This window comes from Balaenoptera acutorostrata, chromosome 4, assembly GCF_949987535.1.
Source record: "Balaenoptera acutorostrata chromosome 4, mBalAcu1.1, whole genome shotgun sequence".
NCBI lineage: Eukaryota > Metazoa > Chordata > Mammalia > Artiodactyla > Balaenopteridae > Balaenoptera > Balaenoptera acutorostrata.
In genome coordinates this window covers 95,492,616-95,516,768 of record NC_080067.1, presented here as the reverse complement: position 1 = coordinate 95,516,768, position 24,153 = coordinate 95,492,616, and the positions used below count along the sequence as shown (strand labels likewise).

General features: G+C 36.0%; 1 protein-coding gene across 1 annotated transcript in view; it reads left to right on the top strand.

Annotated features, from left to right (window-relative positions):
• The first annotated feature begins 6,312 nt into the window (after positions 1-6,312).
• Positions 6,313-24,153, top strand: part of LOC103020725 (T-cell receptor-associated transmembrane adapter 1) — a 34,910-nt gene continuing 17,069 nt past the window's right edge. Inside the window, exons 1-2 of the mRNA XM_007187130.1 lie at positions 6,313-6,399; positions 18,429-18,539. Coding sequence (XP_007187192.1) covers positions 6,393-6,399; positions 18,429-18,539 — 118 coding nt within the window. The 5' untranslated portion in view covers positions 6,313-6,392. The remainder of the gene's footprint in view (positions 6,400-18,428; positions 18,540-24,153) is intronic.

Sequence of the window (24,153 nt, the reverse complement as noted above, 5' to 3'; positions counted from 1 at the left end):
ACAAGGATGACATCCTAATGATTAAGGATGATGTAAGTTGTAGGCTTTTTTTAAGTACTCTTAATTATGTTGAGGAAGTTCCCTTCTATTTTTAGTTTCCTGAGAGTTTTATTTTTTTAGACAGGAATGCATGTTGAGATTTTGTCAAATAGTTTTTCTGCCTCTACTGAAATGATCACATGGTTGTTTTTGTTTTTTGAGGTTTTTTAGTCATTAACCTGATGATTTATATTGATTGATTTTCTACGGTTAAACCATCTTTTGTTCCTGGTGTAAATCCCACTCAGTCATGATATATTATCCTTTTAATATGTTGCTGGATTAGTCTTGCTAAAATTTTGTTAAGAATTTTCCCATGTATGTTTATGAGGAATAACTTTTCTGTCATTTTCTTTTCTTGCAGTGTCTTTATCTTATTTTGTTATCAGGTTATACTGACAACATCAACATCTGTACTTACTATTTCACATATAGCAGATACTGTTCTAAGTAATTTACATATATTTATTCCTTTTTACATTTGGCATTATTTCAGACTTCACAGAACAACTGCAAGAATAATACAGGCTAGTCTCATATACTTTTCATTTAAATTTCTCAAATGTGAACCCCTTGCCACATTGGCTTTACTGTTCTCTCTCCCCTCTGGCCACCTTTGAGTCTTTTCACTTTAAAATTTTTTATTTTTCTTAAACTCTGGGAACTTTTCACACATAGTTTCCTTTATTATATACTCCTTCCATCATTTTAATACAATCTCTGGATAAATTTTATCCTTAGTTTGTCTGTGGCAGAACCAATTTATCATTTAGGACATCTCAGGTATTATTATAGGGTCAATGAAATTGTCTTGATGAATCTAGTTAAAAATTTCAAAATTGATTGCTCTTATTTACTCTTCTGTGCTCTGGAGAATAAGTCTACTTACAAAATTATAAAGTCCATGTCTGGCAGGACAGATAGTATCTATTTAAAATTAAGTTCATTCTCAGCACCCCTTACTCACATATTTATCTCTCCAGACCCATTCTCTGTTCTTCACCGTTCTTAGATCATGTGAGGCTGACTTCTACAGACTGTATCCTGAGGGCTGCCTTTCCCTTTGACTTGACTGGCTTTGACCAATGAGGAAAATGAATGGGAGATTGAGATTGGAGGGCAGAGAACAAAATTGGGATGTTTTCCCACAAATCCCTCTTTGCCTGGTCATAACTGGAAATGGCTGGTTTTTTGGGGGGGTGAGGGGGGGTTTTAACTGAAAGCCATAGTTCCTGCCAGGCAGTCCTTTCTTACAGCTATATATCTCACTGGGTTCCAGTAACTGATACTTATCTAATACCTTTAAGCCTAGGAGTTGTCTTGGGCTCCCTCTGTTGTTAACTGGCAAGTGCTTCACCATCTCCTGTTCTTTCCATTAGCCCTGCCTGCAACTCACTCAACTCCTCCTTTTGACAGGTGCACCTGTTTCTAGCCAGGATCCTGACTGTGCATCACTTCTTGGTGTTCCTGCTTCTACTTCTACTCTATGTTCCTCATCCTAGGGTCCTCCAACTAGAGTTTACCTTCTCCTAGAAAGGTCCTAGCCCCAAATATCTTATTTTGTTCAAAATTTAATCTAACATATGTCTCACCTGAAGGAGGATCCACTAGAACCAGTATCACTGTATAAGATATTCTAAGGATGCTAATTTTGTTACCTGTCCTGGGGCATTTGAATTTTAAGGGCTAATTCCTTTATAATCTCAAGCAAAACATCTCAAGATGGAAATTCTTATAAAGGTGGTAAAGTTGATATTCTCTGTGGTGCCCCTCAAGTAAGCCAGGCCCCAAATGTGGGAGAAGGCCAGAAGGTAAGAGCCTGTTCAACAAGAAGAAAAAGTTGCTAAAATACATACCTCAGAACAGTAGTTCTACAAAATGCTTTGAAAAATATAAGGGAATGCTTCTTTTATGTGATAATTTTTGGAAATGCTGCATAATAAATCCTCCTCTGGAGAAGAGAAATTGCATATTAGCTCACTAAAACTATGAGAAGTCTTACGATAAATAACTGGTTTTACTTTGTTTGAGCCAGTTGTGTTTCAAATAAGAACAAAATTTCTCAGAATGCTTTAACTTTGCTAATAACACTCCCTCTAGGGCATCACATAGAAATCTGTGTAATGGAGCAAATTGTTTTCTTCCAGAAAATTTGGATGCTTAAGCATTTTACACGTAGGAAAGTAGACTATATCTGCTATTAGCTATTTCTCTCTTATTTCTGAATTTTTCTTATCCACTCTTTTATTTCAGTGTTTGATTTTCTAATAATTCTGGTTCTATATGGCTATAATAAACATAATAAAAAGATCTGAGAATCTTATGCCAAATCCATGCAGTGTTCTATTGCTTTTAATTTTTGTCTTTTCTGTCTGAATAATTACGTTTTCTGGAGGATCTTATAGTGTAAACTCGATGAAAATATGAATCATCAATATAGTCTGATTAGATGCAATTGTAACACTATAATTAATCCTGAATAATTTCACATTTTAAAACAGCATAATTAGAAGCACAGGGGCCCCTTTCCTCTTGTCTTTCATAAAGTTGTTTGCTTACTTTGTACTAGCTTCAGTCTTACCAAAGAATGATTTACCAGAATAAAGAAAAAAATCACCCAGAGAGATAAATTCTGTTTCTATACAATAAAGGTATTTTTCAAGAGCCTTTAAAATAAGGAAGCATCTTTTATTCCAACTATAAAAGTTCTACAAGTTACTGTAAATAAGTTTAAACAATAGATAAATACATAAAATGTAATGTCAAAGTCCCGGGTAATCCCCTGCTAATACCTACTCTTACTACTTTGGAATCCTTGGACTTAAAAAATATGTGTGTGTGTCTGTATAATATATCTGTGTGTATATACAGATATAAATAAATACACTATGGTGATAAAGATTAACTATAAAGCTAATAGATAACCATAAAAAAGAGGTTGGAAACTGGGCCTCTTTTTATACTCTGTGACCCATTTTTCTAAGTGTGGAAGCTCTGAATGGTAGCTGCCATTTTGATATGTTTTCTAGTTTCTTTTGGCAACAAAACGTCAATTTTGTTGGCCTTAAAATCCTCATTTCTTGACAGATGCCCATCAAAACCAGATACCTTTCCCCCAAATTTCCTACAACATTTCTAATTGCTTCAGTCTTCTCAGGACGTTTCTGTTTAGTCTAGCTATCTTCTAAACTTCATTACGATGACCGCTCTCATGAAAAAGCACTACAGAAGCCTCATGTTTATTTATTATTTGAACAAGACTCATGAAGGCTTCATTCAAATCTCTGAATGCACTCACTAATATATTCCATAACGAACATATATCCATAGGTGTTTTTATATTCTGATAACGTCTTCATGTGCTCAGCCATCTATATTTAATGAAAAGCTATCACTTTTTCCCCTGGCAAATTTCAAACATCTGTGGAGCTATCTAATGCACAGACATGAACTTTCTCTGTGACCTTGGACAATTTTGTTCTATCTCCTGAGTGTATAAATCTATGGCATGGGGAACATTGTAATGCAGATCACTTTTCAAGAACATTATAATAATTAGAAATTGTGAAGAGGTTCGGATTTATCAGCCTAAGTTTGACTATTTTAGAGATGCCAATAATGCACATTATGTGCAATCATGTACATTAACCCTTCTAAGCCATTAGGTAATTACTCAACATGTACCACGGACTGCCTTATTGACCCAAAGTGGGGGGTTATACCCTTCCTTGGTCCCTGCCTGTCTCCTCTGCTCTTGTCTTCCCCAGATCTCTGCAGACTTGTGTGTGTGAGGCTGCAGACTTGAGACAGGCAAACCTTAGCCATCCTCAGGCATTGTCCCACTAGTGGGCTTTGTTTGTCTCTCTCCCTGTTGGGCTGTCCTGAGAGTTACAGTTCTTGAGCTAAACAACAGAATTCCTACATTTTTACCTGAGTCATTACTGCTGAGTCTGACCTTCTCTGCATCCAAAACCAGCTACTGAACACCCTTATTGTTTCTAGAATTGTGCTTTATGGATCAGCTAAGGTGAGGGCATCCTCATACCTTCCTTTCCCATCCTCTGCACTGTTCTCATTCTAACAAGGAGATGCCTGCACCTCAGTTTCCAGTCTTGAGACTCTTTCTCTCTCCCATGTCCTCTGCATGCCCCAGTTGATAAAAATGGGAATCTACTTTGCCCCTGTGCTAAGGTCCTGCTTGGGTAATCTATGCAGTTCCCTTTTGAGCCTGGGGCTTCTACCCTTCTTGCCAGTCATCCTGTTTTAGGGCCAAAGGGTAACCCCTCATGGCTACCACACAGCTGGTCCCTCTCCTCTTGAACTGATGTGTAAAGTATCCAAACCTCCCTGGAAGCCTGGGAGTCAGCTCTTCGACAGTCTCCATTCTTGAGTTCTGTCTAACTCTTGGACGGATCCTTTTGATCCTCTGTTGTGTTCTGGTCTCTAAATGAACCTGAGATTTCTGTTCCCTTGAGCTGTTGGTCTGTGGCTATCCAGGCCTGCTTCATACAACCTGCCACACTGCTAATGGATGGAAGCTGAACAGAAAGTTCTCTGAACAAACAGGTTTAGAAAAAGCTCTGGTAAGAAAGTTTTTCAGGTTTCCTTTTTTGTAGGACTTATCTAAGCCTTTAGTATACTAATATGCATCCATAGAGGTGAAAATAATATACAACTTCTCCAAATATATTTGCTGAAGGAGTATTTTTTCCCAAGAGTTTCTTAAAGACCTAGAACAAAACGTGTTCTAGGAAACATATTTTGAAATTGCTTTTGTAAAAGATTAGACTAGGGAATCCCATGGTCTCTTTCAGTTTTATAGATTCTGATTCAATGATTCACAAGAACTATTTTGGGGGAAAGTGATCAAAGTGGAAAAATCTGTTAGTGTTTAGTTAACTCTGTCCAAGGAATAGAGAAGCACTGTATTTTATTTACTAGGGAGTTGCTTTCTATGATGGAGCAGGGAGAAAGCAGAAAACTAACATTCTTTTATTTATTCAATCATTGTGAGAATATTTACTGAGACTCACAATGTGCCAGGCATTATTCTAGACACTGGAGTGTTAATGATGGACAAGATCAGTGCTCTCCCTGCCCTCAGGACTCTTAGAGAAATCAGCTAGAGCAAGCCACCTAGTATCTTTGCTCTGAGTCTGTGCATCAAAAGTCTCATTTTTAAGTTTCCTTTAGAGTTTGAGTTCTTAAAGTTTTGAGTACATCTCTTTTTGTAATAAACTGGATTCAGACTTGTCATTCTTCTATAATTAAAGAAAATTGGTGAAGTTACATAAGCAAATATTCATAAGCACATAGTATGTAACAGATATACATACACAGAAATACATACAAACTGTATACATAGATATGACCAAGACAATTTTTTATCTGACTGAGGCTAGAAATAAAATGCTACTATTGACATATATATATATATATATATATATATATATATATATATATGTGAGTTTCTCAGAGAATTGTCCAGAACACCTATATTAAAATAAGCAAGAGTAATTGTGAAAATGCAGATTTCCACTCCAGATATTCTAATTCAGTAGGGCTCAGGAATATGCATGTTAAACTAATGCCAAATAACATACTTATGCACACTAACATTTAAGAACTTCTGATATTGAGACTCGGGGGTGGGAGAGAGCTGGAGCTTGTCACCGTGTGACCCTAGATTAGACAGAGGGACTCAAATTGGCTGGGGCAAGGATTGGTGGGGAAAAAGGCAGGCACCCAATCTGCTCGTGGAATAATGTACAGAAGGTACCTGATAGACAGTAAGTGTTCAAAAAATGTTAATTCTCTTTCCTCTGACATGCCTCAAAGAAAACACAATCAACAGCTGAGCATGCCTGGGGGCTTCTTACTGTTTCCTCCTCAGTTAAGTATATTTTATTTTGTTTTCATGTGACCTCACTTGGGAGGAGATCCCCAGATTCTCTCCAGAGACATGGGAAATCCCTCCTAGTCTAATTTATACCTTGACTTTATTATATTTTTTAAAATTAGATTTAGGTACTGATAAAAATTCAAATAGAGTACAGAGGCTTGTGGGGTTTTTCTTCTCACGTTTCACAAAAAATTTAACAGCTTACTGGTTTCAGATCAAAACTCTAGAAGCCTCCATCACCACGTTTCCTGTTTGTAACTGAACAAAGTACACACAAAAGATTTTAAGAAACAGAAGAGAGAAAAAACTGAGGAACAGATAAGACAAGGTTTAGTGCCACACTGCTTCTAACATAACAGAGCAACATTACTTAGAAAAAAAAGTTTGTGGGAGCATTTTTAATCCATACATTTGCCTATGGCTACATAAGGATTTTTCTGAGAAAAGAAGCATGCCAGGTAAGTGGCATTTTAAATTCTTTTGTTCAATTCCTATGCCTAAGAATTTACATAAAATTTCCAAGCCTCTAGCAAAAAGACACTTCAGGTTTGGAAAGTACATTAGTTTACAGAATTATCTTTAAAGTGTGAGATAACTTTTACCACAATTAGAACTATTTTGAAATATATTAATGAGCATAAATTGACTACTTTCTCTTAAAAAGTTGGACAGTGTTTTATAATATAAAGCTAGTTGTAGCTATTCAGTAAGGGTTCCTTGATAATCACGCCATTTAAAGTACTTGTTATTTTTAAAGGAACTTTCGTTGACCATGCATATTCCTCTTTAGTTTAGTTTAGTTCTAAAGCAGGTTAGGAGTAACAACATTCTGGGATTGACATGTACACACTGCTATATTTTAAATGGATAACCAACAAGGACCTACTGTATAGCACAGGGAACTCTGCTCAATATTATGTAACAATCTAATCAGGAAAAGATTTTGAAAAAGAATAGAGACATATATACCTGAATCACCTTGTTGTACACCTGAAACTAACACAACATTGTTAATCAACTATACTCCAATATAAAATATAAAGTTAAAAAAAATAAAGCTGGTTAAGAGTAACAACATTCTAATTCCTTGGATTTTAGACGCTATATTATCTTCCCAGAAATCAAGTCAATCATCAACTTTCAGAGAGATGACAATTTGCAAAGACCAGTGAAAATCCCATCACCTGTGGAATGGACTATCAGAGTTGAATCCACATTGATTAGCCAAATGTCTGCTCCACATTGACTATCATCTATCATTCCTCCTTTATTCTTTTATGTACTTTTAACTTCCTTAATAAGCAACTTTTTGTAATAAGAGAAGACATGCTTATTATATAAAGTGGGAGAACTGTGAAATATATATGAAAAAAAATTTACATAGTTTTCATCACCTTAGGAAAATAAGATATTATGTTGTATTTCCTTCCAACTTTTGCTTCTATATATCTTCATGGTTTGCTTTTCATAACTGAAATAATAATGTAAATAAAATCATATGTTCAGCTTTTTTCACTAACATTATAACCATCTCCATCTTTTTGATAACTTCTGCTTAGTTGTTTTACATGAATGCACAAAGTGACATCTTTTGTGTTTTAGTTTACTTAGTTGTTTATTGGTAGACATTAATGTTGTATACAGTCTTTTTATATTTTAAATGACAGAAAGATGAACAACTCTATAGCTTTTTCTATATTAAGGGTTATTTTCTTAGGAAAGATTTCTAGACATGGAATTAATGAATAAGAAGTTAGGAACATTTTAAGTCTCATTATTGCCAAATTGCTTTTCCAAGGCTGGTGCCAATTCACTCTCATCCTAGAGTGTTTCTCCTTAACAAGCTGGTCTCATTTTTAAAAATCTATACTAATTTGATAAGCACAACATGCTAACCAATTGTTTAATATGTTTTACTTTGATTATAATGAGGATGAAAATTTTTGCATGGGTTTTTAAAATGTTTATAATTCTGTCATTTGTGAATTGTCTAATTACATTTTTGCTTATAATTGTGCTAATAGTATTTTTAATATCAATATGTATAAGCCATTTATAAAGATAATAGATATTTTAATTTCTGTGAATTTGTTTCCCAGTGTTTTGTTCGATGGATTTTATAACTGATTGATTGGATTAATCACACAGGGAACATAAACTGATGTATGGTTTTCACCATTCTATTTATCTTTTCCAGGTACATATATTAGCAAAGAACAAAAACAATTGTTCCAGTTTAGCTAGTGCCCTGCAAGAAATGGACTTAGCAATACTATGAACAATTGCTTTATGAGCTGACAGTCATGGGGAACTTGGCAAGGGTGGGAAGGCCAAAGGCAGTGAATATGATGTTCAACTATTTCTCATTAATTAATTTTAAATTTGGAAGGGATGATAAGATTTCCTTCACAGTATTTCATAGCTTATGTTTAGATCCCTCCAGGTGTTATACAGGAGCTCCTCCATTGTCAGTTAAGACCTACGGTTCCACAGAAGAGAGAAAATGTACACAGTATTTGCCATTAAAGCCTCATAGATCTTAAAAGCCAAGAAACAAAACCAAAAACTAAAAATCCTTAATGTGAAAGGAGAGACTCAGATTATAGTATTTTTTACGTTAGATAGGTGAAGTAAAAAAGAAAATAAGTGTGAACACAATGGAAAAGTGAGATTATTCCTAGTTGAGTAAAACAATGTATGAAAAGAAAAACCCAAGTCTTTCCTTTTCTCCTACCTATATGCCTTGTAGTCACTGCATCAATAAATTTGCCAGCGTCATACTTTCTACTGTGTTTCTGCATTCACATAAAATCAATATTAGCTAAATCAAAGGCAAAAACAACTCCTTTGGGCTACCATTAATTTAGTTTAAACAATGATTCACAATTTAGTTACACATTGCTGTTTTTCAAAAAAAAGGATTTTCATTGTCTTTTCTCACTTTTCTCTTCCCGTGAGCCTCAATCACCTTTTGAGAACAATGAAAGCCTGTCTTTTAGAGACTAGATAGGACTGATTTATGAATCATCTTTTAAACTCAGATGTTCTTTAAGTGAAAAATAGGTCAAAGAGAGTGTTTCATCATTTAATTTAGGTAACATTTGACAGGCGATTTCAAGAAAACTTGACCCAGGAATGATTGCCACTTAAAGGTCACAGCTGTACGAAATAAATATCCACAAACTGCTAGTTAATAATACGTAAATAAATACTGAACTCTTTTCCAGGCATTGTTTTTTTTTTCATTTAATTTATTCAGCATTCCTGAATTAAAAAGAAGAGAGAAAAAATTAACAGGCCTTCTTAAAACATTAAAGAAACGTAGTAGTTATAGTATTTTGTTGGATGAAAGTTGGCACACACCCATGCCATCTTCAGAGGCTCTTACCAAGGTGCTTCTCCAATAGGAAACAATAAGTACATACACAAAATGGAGCAGCTACATACAGATAAAGAGAGGTTTGTCTACAGCAGGGATTTTGGCAGCACTTCAATCCCAATAGCATTTCCCAAGTTTAACAATTCCAAGTTTAATTATGAAAGAGACAGAGTCTAGTACTGGAGGAATCATAACATACTGTCTTAAAATCTACCCTCCATCTCACTCCTGTATGTCCACTTTCCTCCATTAAATTCAGCAAATATTGGTTAAGAGGAATCGTGATGTACTAGAAAGAGGGGACCTTAATGTCACACAGATGGGGATCTGAACTCCAGTTTTAGAGCTGGCTTAGTGTGAGGGTCAGTGTTTTGCAGAAAGTCACACAGCTAGTAAGTGACTACGCTCCTCTTTCCCTAACGTTTCCCAAACGTCTGTTGTTTGAAAACAGACGTTCCAAGCTTCATATTGCCATTGTCCCTCTCCCCATCATGGCCCCTCCCTGACATATATCATTCACTTCTCAAATAACCTTCTATTCATAATAGACACTCATTTAAATTTGGCAGTTTTCAAATTTTGCATTAAAAACAGTATCTTATTTACTTGAAAGCCTGGGACTAGATTTGAGAATCTCTTCAGTGATTAGTCCACGACTCTAATGCCTTTTACTGATGGGATGATGGGGATGGATAGTGGTGGCAGAGGCTGTGTAGACAGTGACAACATGCCACATCAAAGAGTCATGAAGAATGTGCCTAGTTTGACACCAAACGATCACCACAGTAGGAAACATTCATTTTATGAGTAGGATCCATGGGGATTGTAATACCAGAACTTTCATGTTGAACTTTCTAGGGTGCCTAAAATACATATACACCTTCATGGACTGCAAAGAAGAGATGGTCACTGCTCTGAGAGAGTTCACAAGCCAAGAAAGAGAAACCATCAAGGGAAGCCATATCCTATATACTATAAACTCACACACTTGTCTCAGTTACAGATCCTCTGAAGGAGAAACAATTAAGGCATTATATGTATTGCTTTTCTATTGTTAATTGTTTAAGTAAAGGCTCCTGTATGAATCAAACCTGCCAGCAGAAAGACATTACATTTGCTTAGCTGGGTTTCCTTCCAGAGTATATGTAATTGTGAATTCCAAAGACAGCGCCTGCCAAGAACTTTTGGCTTTAAATGAGTCAGAGGTCTTATAATTAAATCTACTACTATTAGCCCCTGGTAGTTGAAAGCTGTTTAGAAACTTAAATCGTGGTTTTCCTAGCTGTCATTGCCTCACTAACAACTCCCCGATGCTTTTGGCTTTTTAACAGTATAAATAGTTAAATTAAAATTGTGTAGGAGTTCTTTTTAAATTGATAAAAGCTGTGTAAATGAAAGTAATTGCAATTAATGAATAATGATACTAAAGATTGCATTTGTCGGGCAAGAAGTTTTAGGTACTTTGCACACGCAGCATTATAAGAGGGACTGTCTGTATTGAATGGATACCCACATGGGGCTAGAGTACTTTCCATACTACATATGGAAAGTAACTGGGTAAGGGGAGGTACAAAGTATGTGTGTGAGTGTGTGTATGTGAACATTTACACAAATCTACCATTCAAGTTGAAAGTCTCCTTCATTTAGCTATTCAATATCGTCTTATCTATGTGTGTTTTGTTTCGTTTATCAAAATGGGGTCATTTCTTGTTGTCAATCAACAAATTATGAAAGATACCAAGAATGTGATGAAATACAAAGCTTCTAAATGAAAATCTTCCTATTTGTAACTCAGATCACATTACAAAAGAAAAATATCTTGGAAAGCAGAAGGGTTAGAAAGGACTCAGAGACTCCTAAAAAGAGAGGAAAACTGGAGATCATGCTAAACCAACCCCCCACGTTAGAATTTAGCCTGTGTTTTAAAAGGCCTCCAATTGATTATGTAAAACAAATTTACTGTTACAGCAAAGACAAAACCCAGCCCTAAAGGAATGTGCAGTGTGGTCCATGTTCTTACCTTGGAGTTGCTGTCATATTTCATGAAAATTATTAGGACTTTCCTAAAGCCTTTAGTGTAAGCGTAGTCTTGTGATATTGGTTTGGTTATTTCTTTGTAGCTGAGAGAAAAATTATCTTCTTGTAGCAATTAATGGATTAATACAACTTTTCAGTGCACCCTTTAATTAAAAAGGAGAAAGGAAAATTTCTAATTTAAATATAATTTTTGCAAATGATAGGATAATTTCTAGCTAGAATTAGTGTAATTTTTATAGCTACTTTTATTTTATTTATTTATTTATTTATTTATTTTTGGCTGTGCTGGGTCTTCGGTTCGTGCGAGGGCTTTCTCTAGTTGCGGCAAGTGGGGGCCACTCTTCATCGCGGTGCGGGGACCGCTCTTCATCGCGGTGCGCGGGCCTTTCACTATCGCGGCCCCTCCCATTGCGGGGCACAGGCTCCAGACGCGCAGGCTCAGTAGTTGTGGCTCACGGGCCCAGCTGCTCCGTGGCATGTGGGATCTTCCCAGACCAGGGCTCGAACCCGTGTCCCCTGCATTAGCAGGCAGATTCTCAACCACTGCGCCACCAGGGAAGCCCTAGAATTAGTGTAATTTTTAAAATGAAATTAGGGCTTTCTGCTTACTGCCTTGAAGTACAACTTTTTATTTTTTAATATTTATTTGGCTGTGTCAGGTCTTAGTTGTGGCATGCGGGATCTTCACTGTGGCACGAGAGATCTTTCATTGTAGCACGTGGGCTTCTCTCTAGTTGTGGTGCGAGGGCTCTAGAGTGCGCAGGCTCAGTAGTTGTGGCGCACAGGCTTAGTTGTCCCACAGCATGTGGGATCTTAGTTCCTTGACCAGGGATTGAACTGGCATCCCCTGCATTGGAAGGTGGATTCTTAACCACTGGACCACCAGGGAAGCCCTGAAGTACACCTTTTTATACTGTGCTATATTTTATTTACCCAAACCATAGTATATACTAAATACCAGATGCTGTGAGAAATGGAAAAAAACTAAGTACGAAGGAGATTGATTTTATTAGTTCTCCCAAGGGTAATAAATTCTAGAGATTTGTTATAATTTTCTATGTATTTATTTGCTCTCTTACCCTTCCCCCAGAAAGAGTGGTATTAGAAGTACACAGAACAGTATAAAGGACAACCAAATAAATCAACACAAAGAGAAAATAAGGAGCAAGGTGTACGATTAGTTCACAAATATGAGTAGCATATAATTCCTAGAGATTTAGTTAAGATAGAGTGTGTGTCAGATGATACACAAGGCCAGACAGATGACCAGTGACAATATTCACATGGATTATAAGAGTAAAAATGTACCTGTTCTTGAGGAGATCCTCAGCTTCTTATACCTGATACCAAGTGATGTATTAAACAATATCTTCTAGTCCATAACATCTCTATAATTAATAAATTCAACAGCAAGTTTTGTACAGTTGGTTCTTTTTCTTGAAAGGAGTTTTATTTTGCTGTGATAACAAAGACAGAAAACATAGAAATGGAAGAGAACAAAAAGAGCAACAGAGAGTTAATTTTTATTTTCTGACTACAACCTGAAGTTTAGTTCTCTGTTGCTATTTTAGGCAGGTCATCAGCTGAGATGGAAGCAAGTTTGATATTCTCCTAAGAAATCTTGGGAACATAGCTGGCACATGTCCCAGTATAGAAATCATCGAAGCCACCATTCAGAGGTTGATCCAGGGAAAACCTACAGGGAGGGTCAAAAATCTCCTTCCAAAATCAGTTTTGCACCCTTTAAGCATGTGTATAAATGAATGAACAAATTCCTAAAATATGTCATGGGGATTTGATACAATAATTCTAGACTGGACTATTTCTAAAGCAAGGTTACAAGTCACCCAATTTGGCTAAAGGGAAATTATCGAAATATCCATCAAATTCTTAATTTTAAGCAGTGCAGCTTTTTGGTTAATGTGTTGTGTTCTTAGATAAGTTATACTATACTACTTTATATTATGGTATATAATTTCTAGGCTGAAAATGAAAAGAAATAATAAAGAACACCTGCCAGAAACAATAATTTGAGTTTTAAGTGCAGTAGTTAATCTTCAGTCATTCTCTCTCTGACAATGGCTAGACAAAACAACAATTTCATGAGGTTACTCTTGGTTTTTGCAGGTAGAACCATGTTGTCAGCATATAGGAAAACATCCATTTTTCTGTTCTCATCGTAGGAGAGTGTGCATTTAATACGTAAAAACAAACATATTAGGTCTTTAAGGTAAATTTTGAAGAAAAGAGAATGGAAGCACATCCCCATTTCATGCTTCTCAAAGTTATAATGTGGTCTGTGAAGAGATTGTTTCTACTCACCCTGACTCTTACGTTTTATGCAAGCATCTCAGTTTTATGCAAGCATATATGTCCTAGAGTTGCAATAGAGTTCACAGCTTAGCTCAGCTAGTGGTATTTTCTAAATTTCTTTCTCTGGAGATTTTAATGACACTAATCAAACTTCTCAAAGACTGGTTTTTCTAAACAAGAAAATAAAATTTTACCTTTATAGTTGTTACCACCCCTATAAATCTAATCAGATAGCTAGCTGTTAGCTCCAACTTCTTTGTATCATTTCCTAGGAAACAAATAATAATCATTAGATTTTTTTTGGCAATATAGATTCTGGGCAGAGAGAATTAGGCTGTGGTTGATGAGTAGTTTCACCAAAGCTACAGCGAGTACTCTTCTCACAGGGGTCTGTTTTCCAGCCGCTGGGAGATAGATAGGTCCTTTCTCAATAGTACTAGAGACAAATGTAGCAGAATCTTCACTTGGTCTTTTCCTGGGTTGTGGATGTGTCTAGATGTCATACTTGATCAGAACCTTTCTGTTGGCCCTGGTTATTACATTTATCCTTCTTCATCCACTCTTCATTTACTTAGTTGGCACATGTTTAGTGAGCACCTACTTTCTGCTGAATAGGTTGCAGAAATAATAGTGGGAGTCTTACTAGTAGTAAGATAATAATAATAACAATAGCTACCATTTATTGAGCATCTATTAGTGAGAAATGCTATTCTACAAATTTCATTATATGTCTTAATGAATACCCATAACAATAGGTACAATGAGGAAATTAAAGAATGAAGATAAAGATCAATAAATCATTCTTTCTGCCCTTTGGGTAGCTCGCAGTCTACTGAGTGAGTGCTTCAGAAAGAAGGTACTTTTGAAGGACGACTAGAAGTTTGTCAGATGGCCAAGGGGGAAAGTATTTCAGGAAAAGGGGCAAATATACAGACATAAAGGCATGAAATGGTAAGTATGGTATCTACTGAAAATTGCAAGTGCTTCAGAATGATTGGAGCATGATATATTATTGGGTGGATATAGTAGGTAAGCCCTAAAAGACAGGCAGGAAACTTAAAGTAACATTTTGTGGAAATTACTCATGGTAAGGAAAGAAAAGTGTTACATCCTCTATGTTTAGGGCAGAGATAGGAGTAGGTACCTTCTCCTGAAGGACCTATGTCACAGGCTCCAAAGAAAAAACAAAGGGACAACTTTCTCCAGAAACCATGGAAGAGAAGAGTGTATGGGGATCGTGTGTGTAAAGACAGTAGCTGGGTTAAGAGTGGTGTTTGATGGAGCAAGGATTGATGGAAAGAGCCATAAACATAAAGTCAGGGCCAATTGAACTAATAGGAACAGAGGCCAAATTGACCTGAGCAGGGTCTGCTTAGTATTGTGTTTTAAAATATTGGCCTTAAAAAAAAAAAAAATATTGGCCTTCAAGACACCAAAATTCTTTGAGATGTGCATGTCCTTTGATCCAGCAATTCACCTTCAGGAATTTTTACCTTAAAAAAAATTAAGGTTGGGTGTATAGTTTTAGCTAAAGCTAGTCATCACAAGATGTCTTATATAACTAAAAATTAGAAGCAACTTAAATGTCTGACAATAAGGGATTGATTAAATAAATTATGGAAAATCCATACAGTGGAATAGACGGCAGCTAAAAGAAATGGAAGAATATTTTGCTTATAGGAAAAGACGCATGCTATAAAATTATCAGGGGAAATGTAAATAACAGTATAGTCAGTATAACTAAATCCTATGCCTCTGACCATAACAACTTCTACACAGAAAATAATAATAAGTTTGGAAGTGTATTAACCAAGGTGTTCATGGTGATTGTCTCTTGATAGTAGGATTAGAGTTGATTCTTTTTGTTTTGCTTATCTGAGTTTACTAATTGTTTTTCACTTTGAACATGCATGATGTGTATAATAAGTCTGGCCTCTTTGTAGCAATTAAAGTTCATTTATTTCAGTGTCACCAAACACTGACTGTAGAGGGTGAGTGATGAGAGTCTACATTTGGCTGAGTGAATAACCTAAAATGATAGTTGTAACATACCACAATAGAAAATATAGTGTCTGCACTCAAATTGCTTTAAAATGTGAATGGACTTAGAACTGTATCTAGACTGTGGGTCCTTAAGGGACATACACAAGGAAAAGAAAAGAAGAAAACTCTTTCATAATAGAATCATTTATTTAATCATTACTTTAATAACAGAAATCTGAAATTAATAACCCTATATTGTGACAGCAAAGAGGGAAACTGAGACCCATCTGGCAAGTGAGACAGCTTGCTGGCCTGATTGTTCACCATGATAGTTAAATCAACCACCTGAAAGGGGTTATTATCAACAGGAGGTGGGGAACAATCGAGCTCTGAAAGTTTGCCTTAAAAATTTGCTTTAACCCAGCAATTTTACTCTCAGGAACCTTTCTCCAGATAAGTCCACATACATGGAAAATGTCTATCCAATGGAGTTTCTTGCGTTATTGTTTGTAAGAAAAATGTTTTAAAAATCAGAATGTCCGTCTTAGAGAATTGGGTATATAAATTATATTACAGTAACACTATGAAATTCTATGCAACCACTAAAAATAACATACTAACATGGTAAAAATTCCCCAAACACAGTGGTAAGTTTTTTTTAAAAGGCTAATAAGTGTAATATTAGTGTACCATTTATGTTTTAATAGAGGACCTTAAATGTTATTCTATATTTGGTGGTTGGAATTTTTAAAATTTATACTCAGCAGGCACTTGTTTTTTAAATAAACAATTAGACATAAAAATCAAATCTAAAAATATATGCAGTATCATATAACTAGAATGTTTAATATATTTAAAATAGTTTATTATATTATAGAATTCTATAAGTATTTATGGGATTATGTTCATGATGAATAAATTAGGCGCCTCCAAATGTTAGTGTCTTTAACCAAATTAATTGGTAGCTCTATTGCAGAAGATAAAAGACTGCTCAAGTCTTCTCAGTTTTCTTATACTTCATGGAATATAAAAATTCCCTTAAAGAAAATAAAACCACTCATTTCACTGCCATTATCAGTTAACTTTTCCCATTTATTAATTCTTGAAACATTTTTATAAATCCTGTAGTATATGTCTGGCACAGCAGAGTAGAAGGCAGAAATGGTCCTATTCTCTGTGGAGCATATAGTATTTTGAACATCTAACTATGTGGTACAAAATCAAGGAGGTAGCAGACATTAGTAGACAGAGCTTCTGGTGTTAAAAGAGACACAAACTAGTTCAAACAAAAGCAATGTATAGATGAATAAGTGATATGCAAATTATATGCATATATGTATATGTACATCTATATCATAAATAAATATATATTTTATATATTTAATCACCACTATGCCTAACTATGCTCATTTAAAAATAAATGATGCCAACAAATAAATAAAGCAACTCAAATACATAGAGGGCTGTTCAACAACCACTGCAATGTCAATAATTCAAAGAAAATTAACAACTCAAATGTCAAATCTGAGATTCAGAAAATAAGTAAAATAGAGCAACACAAAGAAGATCTGGATTTAGGGAGTCTTTATTTGATGGTTTAAAGACAGGCTAGGGAACTAAAACTAATTTCCTTCCTATTAAGATTTTGCCTCTTCTGCTTATTGTGTTTAACGTATTTGGATTTCTTTGAAAGGGCTTAAAATGTTCTAGGCAGTCACAGAGAGAGAGTTGGGACTATGAAGGAACATAATCTCTATTGTAGCTATTTTCACATTGCATTTCTAATTATGTTCTCACACATTCACTACCCCAACTAAACAGTGTTCCTTGAAGGCAAAGATTCTGTTTTCTTTACCTTTGATTCCCTAATACAGGGCATAGTTCCTGGCACAGAAGACATACTGACTGAATACATAATATATAGTATTATTATACAATCACAAGTTATTTTTCTGTGGTCGGTATTCACATGGGTACATGACTACTAAGATAATTAGCCGAATTTTATATATGTATGTAACTATATCTCATATTTTATAATATATTTACAAATATATTTGTAATTAGGCTAATTATCTTAGTAGTCACTCATATATGTGTAAAGATTGCCATAGATAATCAAGGGCAACTGGAAGGCAATATCCCACAAAACCCCCTTTACAGCTCAGGAATGAAAAAAGAGGCCTTCGCAGAGGGGAAGAGCAGAATCAACCCTCCATTATCTGCTCATGGAGCTCTAAATAGTATGAGAAAACTCCTTATGGCCAGTCTTGACAAAACTGGGTTACTATTATTCCAGTATTATTGTTTTACCCCAACACACAGTGTCCTACAGTACTGGGATTAATAGAAGTTGATAAGTGATTCTCCATAATAATGAAAGCATGTATTCAATATGACTATAGACAAAGGATTAAAGAAAGGGGAAAAGTATAGCCTATTATGACTCTGCATAATTTGGAAGTTCTTAATTTTGAACCAAAGTTTTTATAACCTGTCACTATTTGTCAAATCTTAGTAGCTAGACTAAAAATGTCTTCCATTTCATCTTTACTAAGAATGTGGGACACTTGCTTCCTTTTACCTAGGTGGGAATTTGAATACCCCATTTTGAAATCTGTAAAAAGCCTTTGGCTGTCAATGCTAACTAATTTCTTGACAGAGATTTGTCCTTTGTTGTGAATAAACACAGTGGTTTTATTTGTGGGAATACCTAGTTCAAAACAAATGAGTAAGCAGCTAATATATTAAGCGTGTGTTTGCTTCTGTTCACAGAAAACTCTGAATGCCAGTTTTATGTCTGGGCAATTCTAGCCTTCTTGGGTTTAGCTCTGACTATATCGCTTATCTTCAACATTTCCCACTATGTGGAAAAGCAGCGACAAGGTAAGACATTTTCAGAAATAGCTGTATAAAACCTGCTTGAGTGGGGATTGAGTCACTGGAAAACCTACAGAATAAGACGATTTTATGAAATGTTATTCAATAAGATATTTTTATCTGTAGAAAATCTATTTGGTACATTTTTTTCACGCTGAGGGTTCTCTTAATTTAAACATGTAATCATGTTAGAAATGTAAACAGACTCCCAATTTTAGCTTTATCTCTACTAGAGGGTATAGTAGGAAGGGATTATCCTGGGAAAATGTATTTTTCCGTCTTCCTCCTCCAGTTGAACAACTCATGAAATTGTAGCCTATTCTGGAGCATCTGTAAAGGTTCTCTCTGGTGTGTGATGAGATGAGTGAAGACTAGGTCTTTAAGGTTCCACTCAAGTCTATTCAAACTTCTCAGCATCAGTCAGGGCCTCTAGAGTGCAGCAGGCTTGGTTGGGATCAGAAGGGAACTGGAAAAGCAATAGACTGAACCACGGGCTTTTTATCAAACGCTCCCAAGGTCTAGGATCTGCCACCGACAGCTTTTCTTTCCATTAAGCTGGGCAGAAGTTTTAACCACGTGGCTTTCACCCTCTCGTGCCATGATTGAATTAGCGTGGTGCCCATCAAGTGGCACAATATTTGCACACTGTAGGCACTCAACATAGGTATGCATGCTGAATACAATGATGGATGAATGGAGGAATGAAAGTTCAGCTATTTCTTGGAGTGCTCTTAATATTCTAGAACCAAAAAACTCTTGGGGGCAGGACATTTAAGTGGTAAACAAATAGAAAAGAAAAGGTAAATACATTTTCTTTAAACAGATGAAAATAAATAAAGCAAAGTTAGCAAAACTAAGTTAGGTACATGTGTCCAAGAAAAAGTACGTGAAGCTAAATTAGAACAACGGTCAGATTCCAGAGAGAGTCCTTGATCCGCTTAAGAGTGTCTTAAGTGTTGATAACGCTAATGTAAGGTATGAAGAAGGCATTATTGTCATACAGATTTGAAAAAAAAAAAGATGAGAGACACTAGCAAATGAAGTGACACGGCTGAGGTCTCACATCTATTCAATACCACAATCAAGGATAAATGCGCAGTTTTTCTAATTATCTGTTTAAAATCGTTTCCACCAGCACATGCTACTTTTATACTGTTGACCAAATGTCCTCAGCCAGAAACCCAACACTCTTTTAGGCTCTCTATTATATCATTTCTATGCCGAAGATGAAATTCCAGGTAAGCAACACATTTTCATTAGCAATGATTTCAGTAGTTATTTTTTATTTTCAAATGTGTTTCAGACTAACAAACTTTATATGTCAGTGCAAGATGACCCATCAGACATCTTCTAAAAAGTTTCCTTCCTTTATAGGAAGAAGAGAGCTAAGGGTAGCACTTTTCTTTGTATAATAGCTTAAGATGACTACCTTTCAATTTTTTTATTAAAATATTTTATGAATGCAGATAATATTGTCACCTGAATTAGTAAAAGGTGAATTGAGAGCTGTAAGAGATGAAATAATTTGAGGTGGGAACCAGGACAAGAATAATTATCTGAGCGAGTACTTCACTCTTCCTTGATTCCGGCCGAAATCCTCTGGAGATTTGTATGGGGCCAGGGAACAAGTGGTTTTATGTGTTTAATGTAAACCCAACTGTTTAACTTAAATTTTATTTAGCAAATTTGACCTATTTACTTTCAACCTAAATAGTCCTTTTTTTCAGCCCTATGATTGCATTGAATTGTGGTGAATATGTATGTTTAGAATCACTTTTTATCAATGTGATCAAGATCAGGGCTGGTCTAATTTTACTGACCTATTACTTCTGCCCAGAACTATTTGGCTGTCCAGTCTATTACAATACAAGGTGAATAGGTTTTCCAATTCTCATTTTTGGTTGTTTGTGTATTGGAATATGTTTACCCATATTCATACCGTTTTGCTACCATACAAACTTTTGGGGGAGATATTTGCTTGTGATGATTAGTTGACCACTGTTAAAAGACAGTTGCCTAACTAAAAAAAAGCAGGCTTTTCTTTCCTTTTTTTTTTTTTTTACAAAGACAGATTTTTTTTTTCTTCTTTCTAATTGTACAAACCCAGGCATGCTATACCTGACTCTATTGCCTAAAATCAACAGAGTGGGAAAGAACGCTTCAAAAAAACAGGAAATTGTGAATTACATTTATTGATGTACTTTTAAAAATCAATTTCAGTTCCCTCAATTGTTTTTAAAATCATGGCTTTTGAAGTCAAGCTGACCTGTATTAGAACTCTGTTTTCAATATCTACCTTGGAGAACTTGTCTGAGGAATGTAACTTCTCTGACTTTCAGATTCCTTATCTACAAAATGTGGAAAATACTATCTAGACCATAGAGTTCTTGTGAGAAGTATGTAGATACCTTAGCACAGTGCTGAGGATTTAGTAGGTGGGTCCTGGACAGGGTACAGCCCACGTCACCGTTCCTGGTGGTCCTGGTGCTTCCTTCTTTCGCTCCTTCCACAAATGTTTGTTAGAGGTTTACTGTGGCTTCATTTAATTTTAATGTCTGTTATTTCAGTGAACATTAGTTTCTCTGGCTTCTTCACCCCTCCCACCGTGCCTAAACTCTCTAAGCCCTCTCCAGCTCTCATCCCATTTCCTGCCCCCGTCTCTTTATTATTTAACATGTCTGTACAATAACCTGAGTTTTAGTGATAACGGTTGTGTTCAAGTCACATACAGGTTCATTTTAGAGAGTTTTCTGTAGGCTTCCATGGAGTTGGTTCTAAATATTAGTCTGTCTCAAATTAATTTATCTGAGCAGTAAAGAGCTAAAGACTTCTCCAACACATCCCTCTTCTGTACCCTCACCGACTCCTTCATGGTGATCTTAAGCCCTACAGATGCATATGAGCCCGGTGGATTGCCCTGCTGCAGAGCCCTCCTCTCCCTTTCTAAGGATGGTGAAAAAGACAGAGACACCAGTGGGAGGGGGAGAAAAGGACACCTAGAGAGAGGGGAGTGGAGACAAGCCAGGGTGCTCCAGTCTCCACCGCAGCCCCCTGATGCTCAGGCCCCTCACTGCTGCACTGCACCGTCACTCCCACCAGCCAAAGACACTACGCCCTTACCCAGGTCTGAGCCAGGTCCAACAGACTCTGTCTGACTACTCCAGGCAGGACGAAGTCTCCAGCAGGGGAGTCACAAGTTTCAGCACTGGGTCAAGTATAGGGATGGAGTGTTATCTCATACCCTCATGTGCACCTTCCCATCCTTTCAGGGCACCCTCTTTCCCCCACACCCCACCCCACCTCCAATCCCCTAGACCTGCAATCTGCTAGGAATTATGGTACCACCCACTTCCACCACCGGGACTTGGGTTGGGTCATGGGTAGGCTCACCCCCGAGCTCATGGATCCAGAAAAAAACAAAAAAAGACTGAGACTTTACTCGATCTTTGCTCCTTAGGCGGAGCACATTACCCTGAGTCTTGCACTTTATAGATGTGCAAATTTAAGATTAGCCTTGGAACAGTGTTTGTTGTTTCCAAATAAGGCCCTTTGTTCTTATCCCATCTCCCCTTTTTCTCTCTGCAGCCCATTCCCAACCACTCAAGTATTACTAATGACCCATCCTTTCTACCTCATATGAGCAAACAGCACTGTCTTTCTTTCTCACCCAGAGATTCCAAGTGGATTTGGGATTAGCTCTGCAAACTGTTTGACTCCTTTTCAGTCCTCCTGAAGACTCCTCACTGCTTTGTTTCTCCTGGACAGACAGACTAGAAGAGATTGCATCGTATTAGCCAGCTTTTCTGCCCCTTGGTCTGTGTACACAATGCCCCTGCATCTGGCCTTATGTAACTTTTTATTTCTACATCTTTGTGCTATTCTTTGTGGCTAAGAAACTTGCAAGATATGACTCCACCTTGGCAAACAGTCAGTGAGTAAGTTTTGCAGGTGTATTAAATAGCTTATAAAAGAAAATCTCTATCCCAGCAGCAATGCAGTATCTACACATTCAATCAGATAGACAAGATAAGCCTCTCCTTGATGTTTTCTGTAGCAGGGCTAGGTAGAAGCTTTGAAATGGAGTCCTCCCTTTCCCCCAAATAAATCTTTCATTTTTATGTGATTCTTTGTCCGAATCTGTTCTTTAGTAGGATTATAGTTATTTCTTTTTCTGATAGGAAGGCATTCACTTTTTCTTCCTTTAAGTCCCCAAAATATTCTTTATCTAATCTTTCTTCTCTGTTTTGAGAAGGATAAAGAACTGCAGGGTTCGCTCATACATCAAAGTCCTATCAGTGTATCTCCTCTTTGCTAGAAAATTATGGTACATATTTCACATTAAAAATGCATCATAAAATTTGTATAATGGAGTTTAAACCATGTGTTCTTGTTTCTTGTTGTTATGTATCGCACATGGAAGGGTGAACACTATAAAGGGGAAAACATAAAAGAAAATGTTAGCTCACACCCTTTCAACCATGAACCTGACCACAGTGTTTTTATCTGAATCACAAGAGAGGATTATGAAAACTCACCTAGCTTTTCTCACACAGAGTCTTGCAAACATAACTGCTTTATAATAAAATAAAAACTGTGTTTGATTTTATTAAATATAACTGAAATGTTTAAGTAGGTTTTAAATCATGCCATTTACTTTTAAATAAACCTATAAGGCCTGATGACAGAGCAAGCTCTTTTCGGGAGCCTGAGCTTGCTGACCTTTCTCCTTTGCCGTAACCTCTAAACCTTTGACTGTATGCCTCTATTGAAAGAGATCATATTCTATCACACTTCTTATGGTAAGTATTGTAAAACTAAAACCACGCAAGTCCCACTCCAGATTATATGTTTAAATTTTAAGAGTAGTGTGATGTGGTGACTTTGAACTTTTAAGGTTCCCTTTCAGGGTGCTTCTTCAATACAGTTGGTTTTGATGTACAATATCCTTTACCCATGACTTATTTTCTCCTTCTTCACATTGTTTTAGTTCCCTTGCCTTCCACCTAAGCATCGCATTATTATATTGTAGCCTTTATATAGTTGTTTCTCTTTCCTTTTTCACACAAAGCTTTTTGGTCTAAATCTTTTATGTATTTATTTATTTATTTGCTTTTCTCTGCTGCTAATACATCGAACTACATTTTCCTTTTCCTTCTATAGAACTATCCTTTTACATATTACAGCAGTGTATTTTCCAGGCACCGTCATTCATACTCTAAGCACCTCCAACTGGAAAATCCACATTATCTTTAAGAACTATTGGTCTGTTTGGAGAAACATTTTTACTCCATACCTAGTTTTTTTTATTCTATTTAAGTACTGTCACTATTTTTTGTTTGTTTTTATCTTTTCTTTGAATTTACTACTCAATTGGTGAAAATCTTCTTGCTAAAGGTGAGATTTGATTATTTCATTTCAAATCAAGCTTTACTTATAATTCTTTTATCTTTCAAATAGCATTTAAATTATATCAACTACTTTTCAGCTAATCCATTTAATGAAGAATCTTCGCAATTCAAATCAGCACAATTAAACGTGGCTTGCTGCAGGATATGGATTTAGAAAATATAATATTAATACCCAACTTTGTCATTTTCTAAAATGTTTTTACGTAAATTAT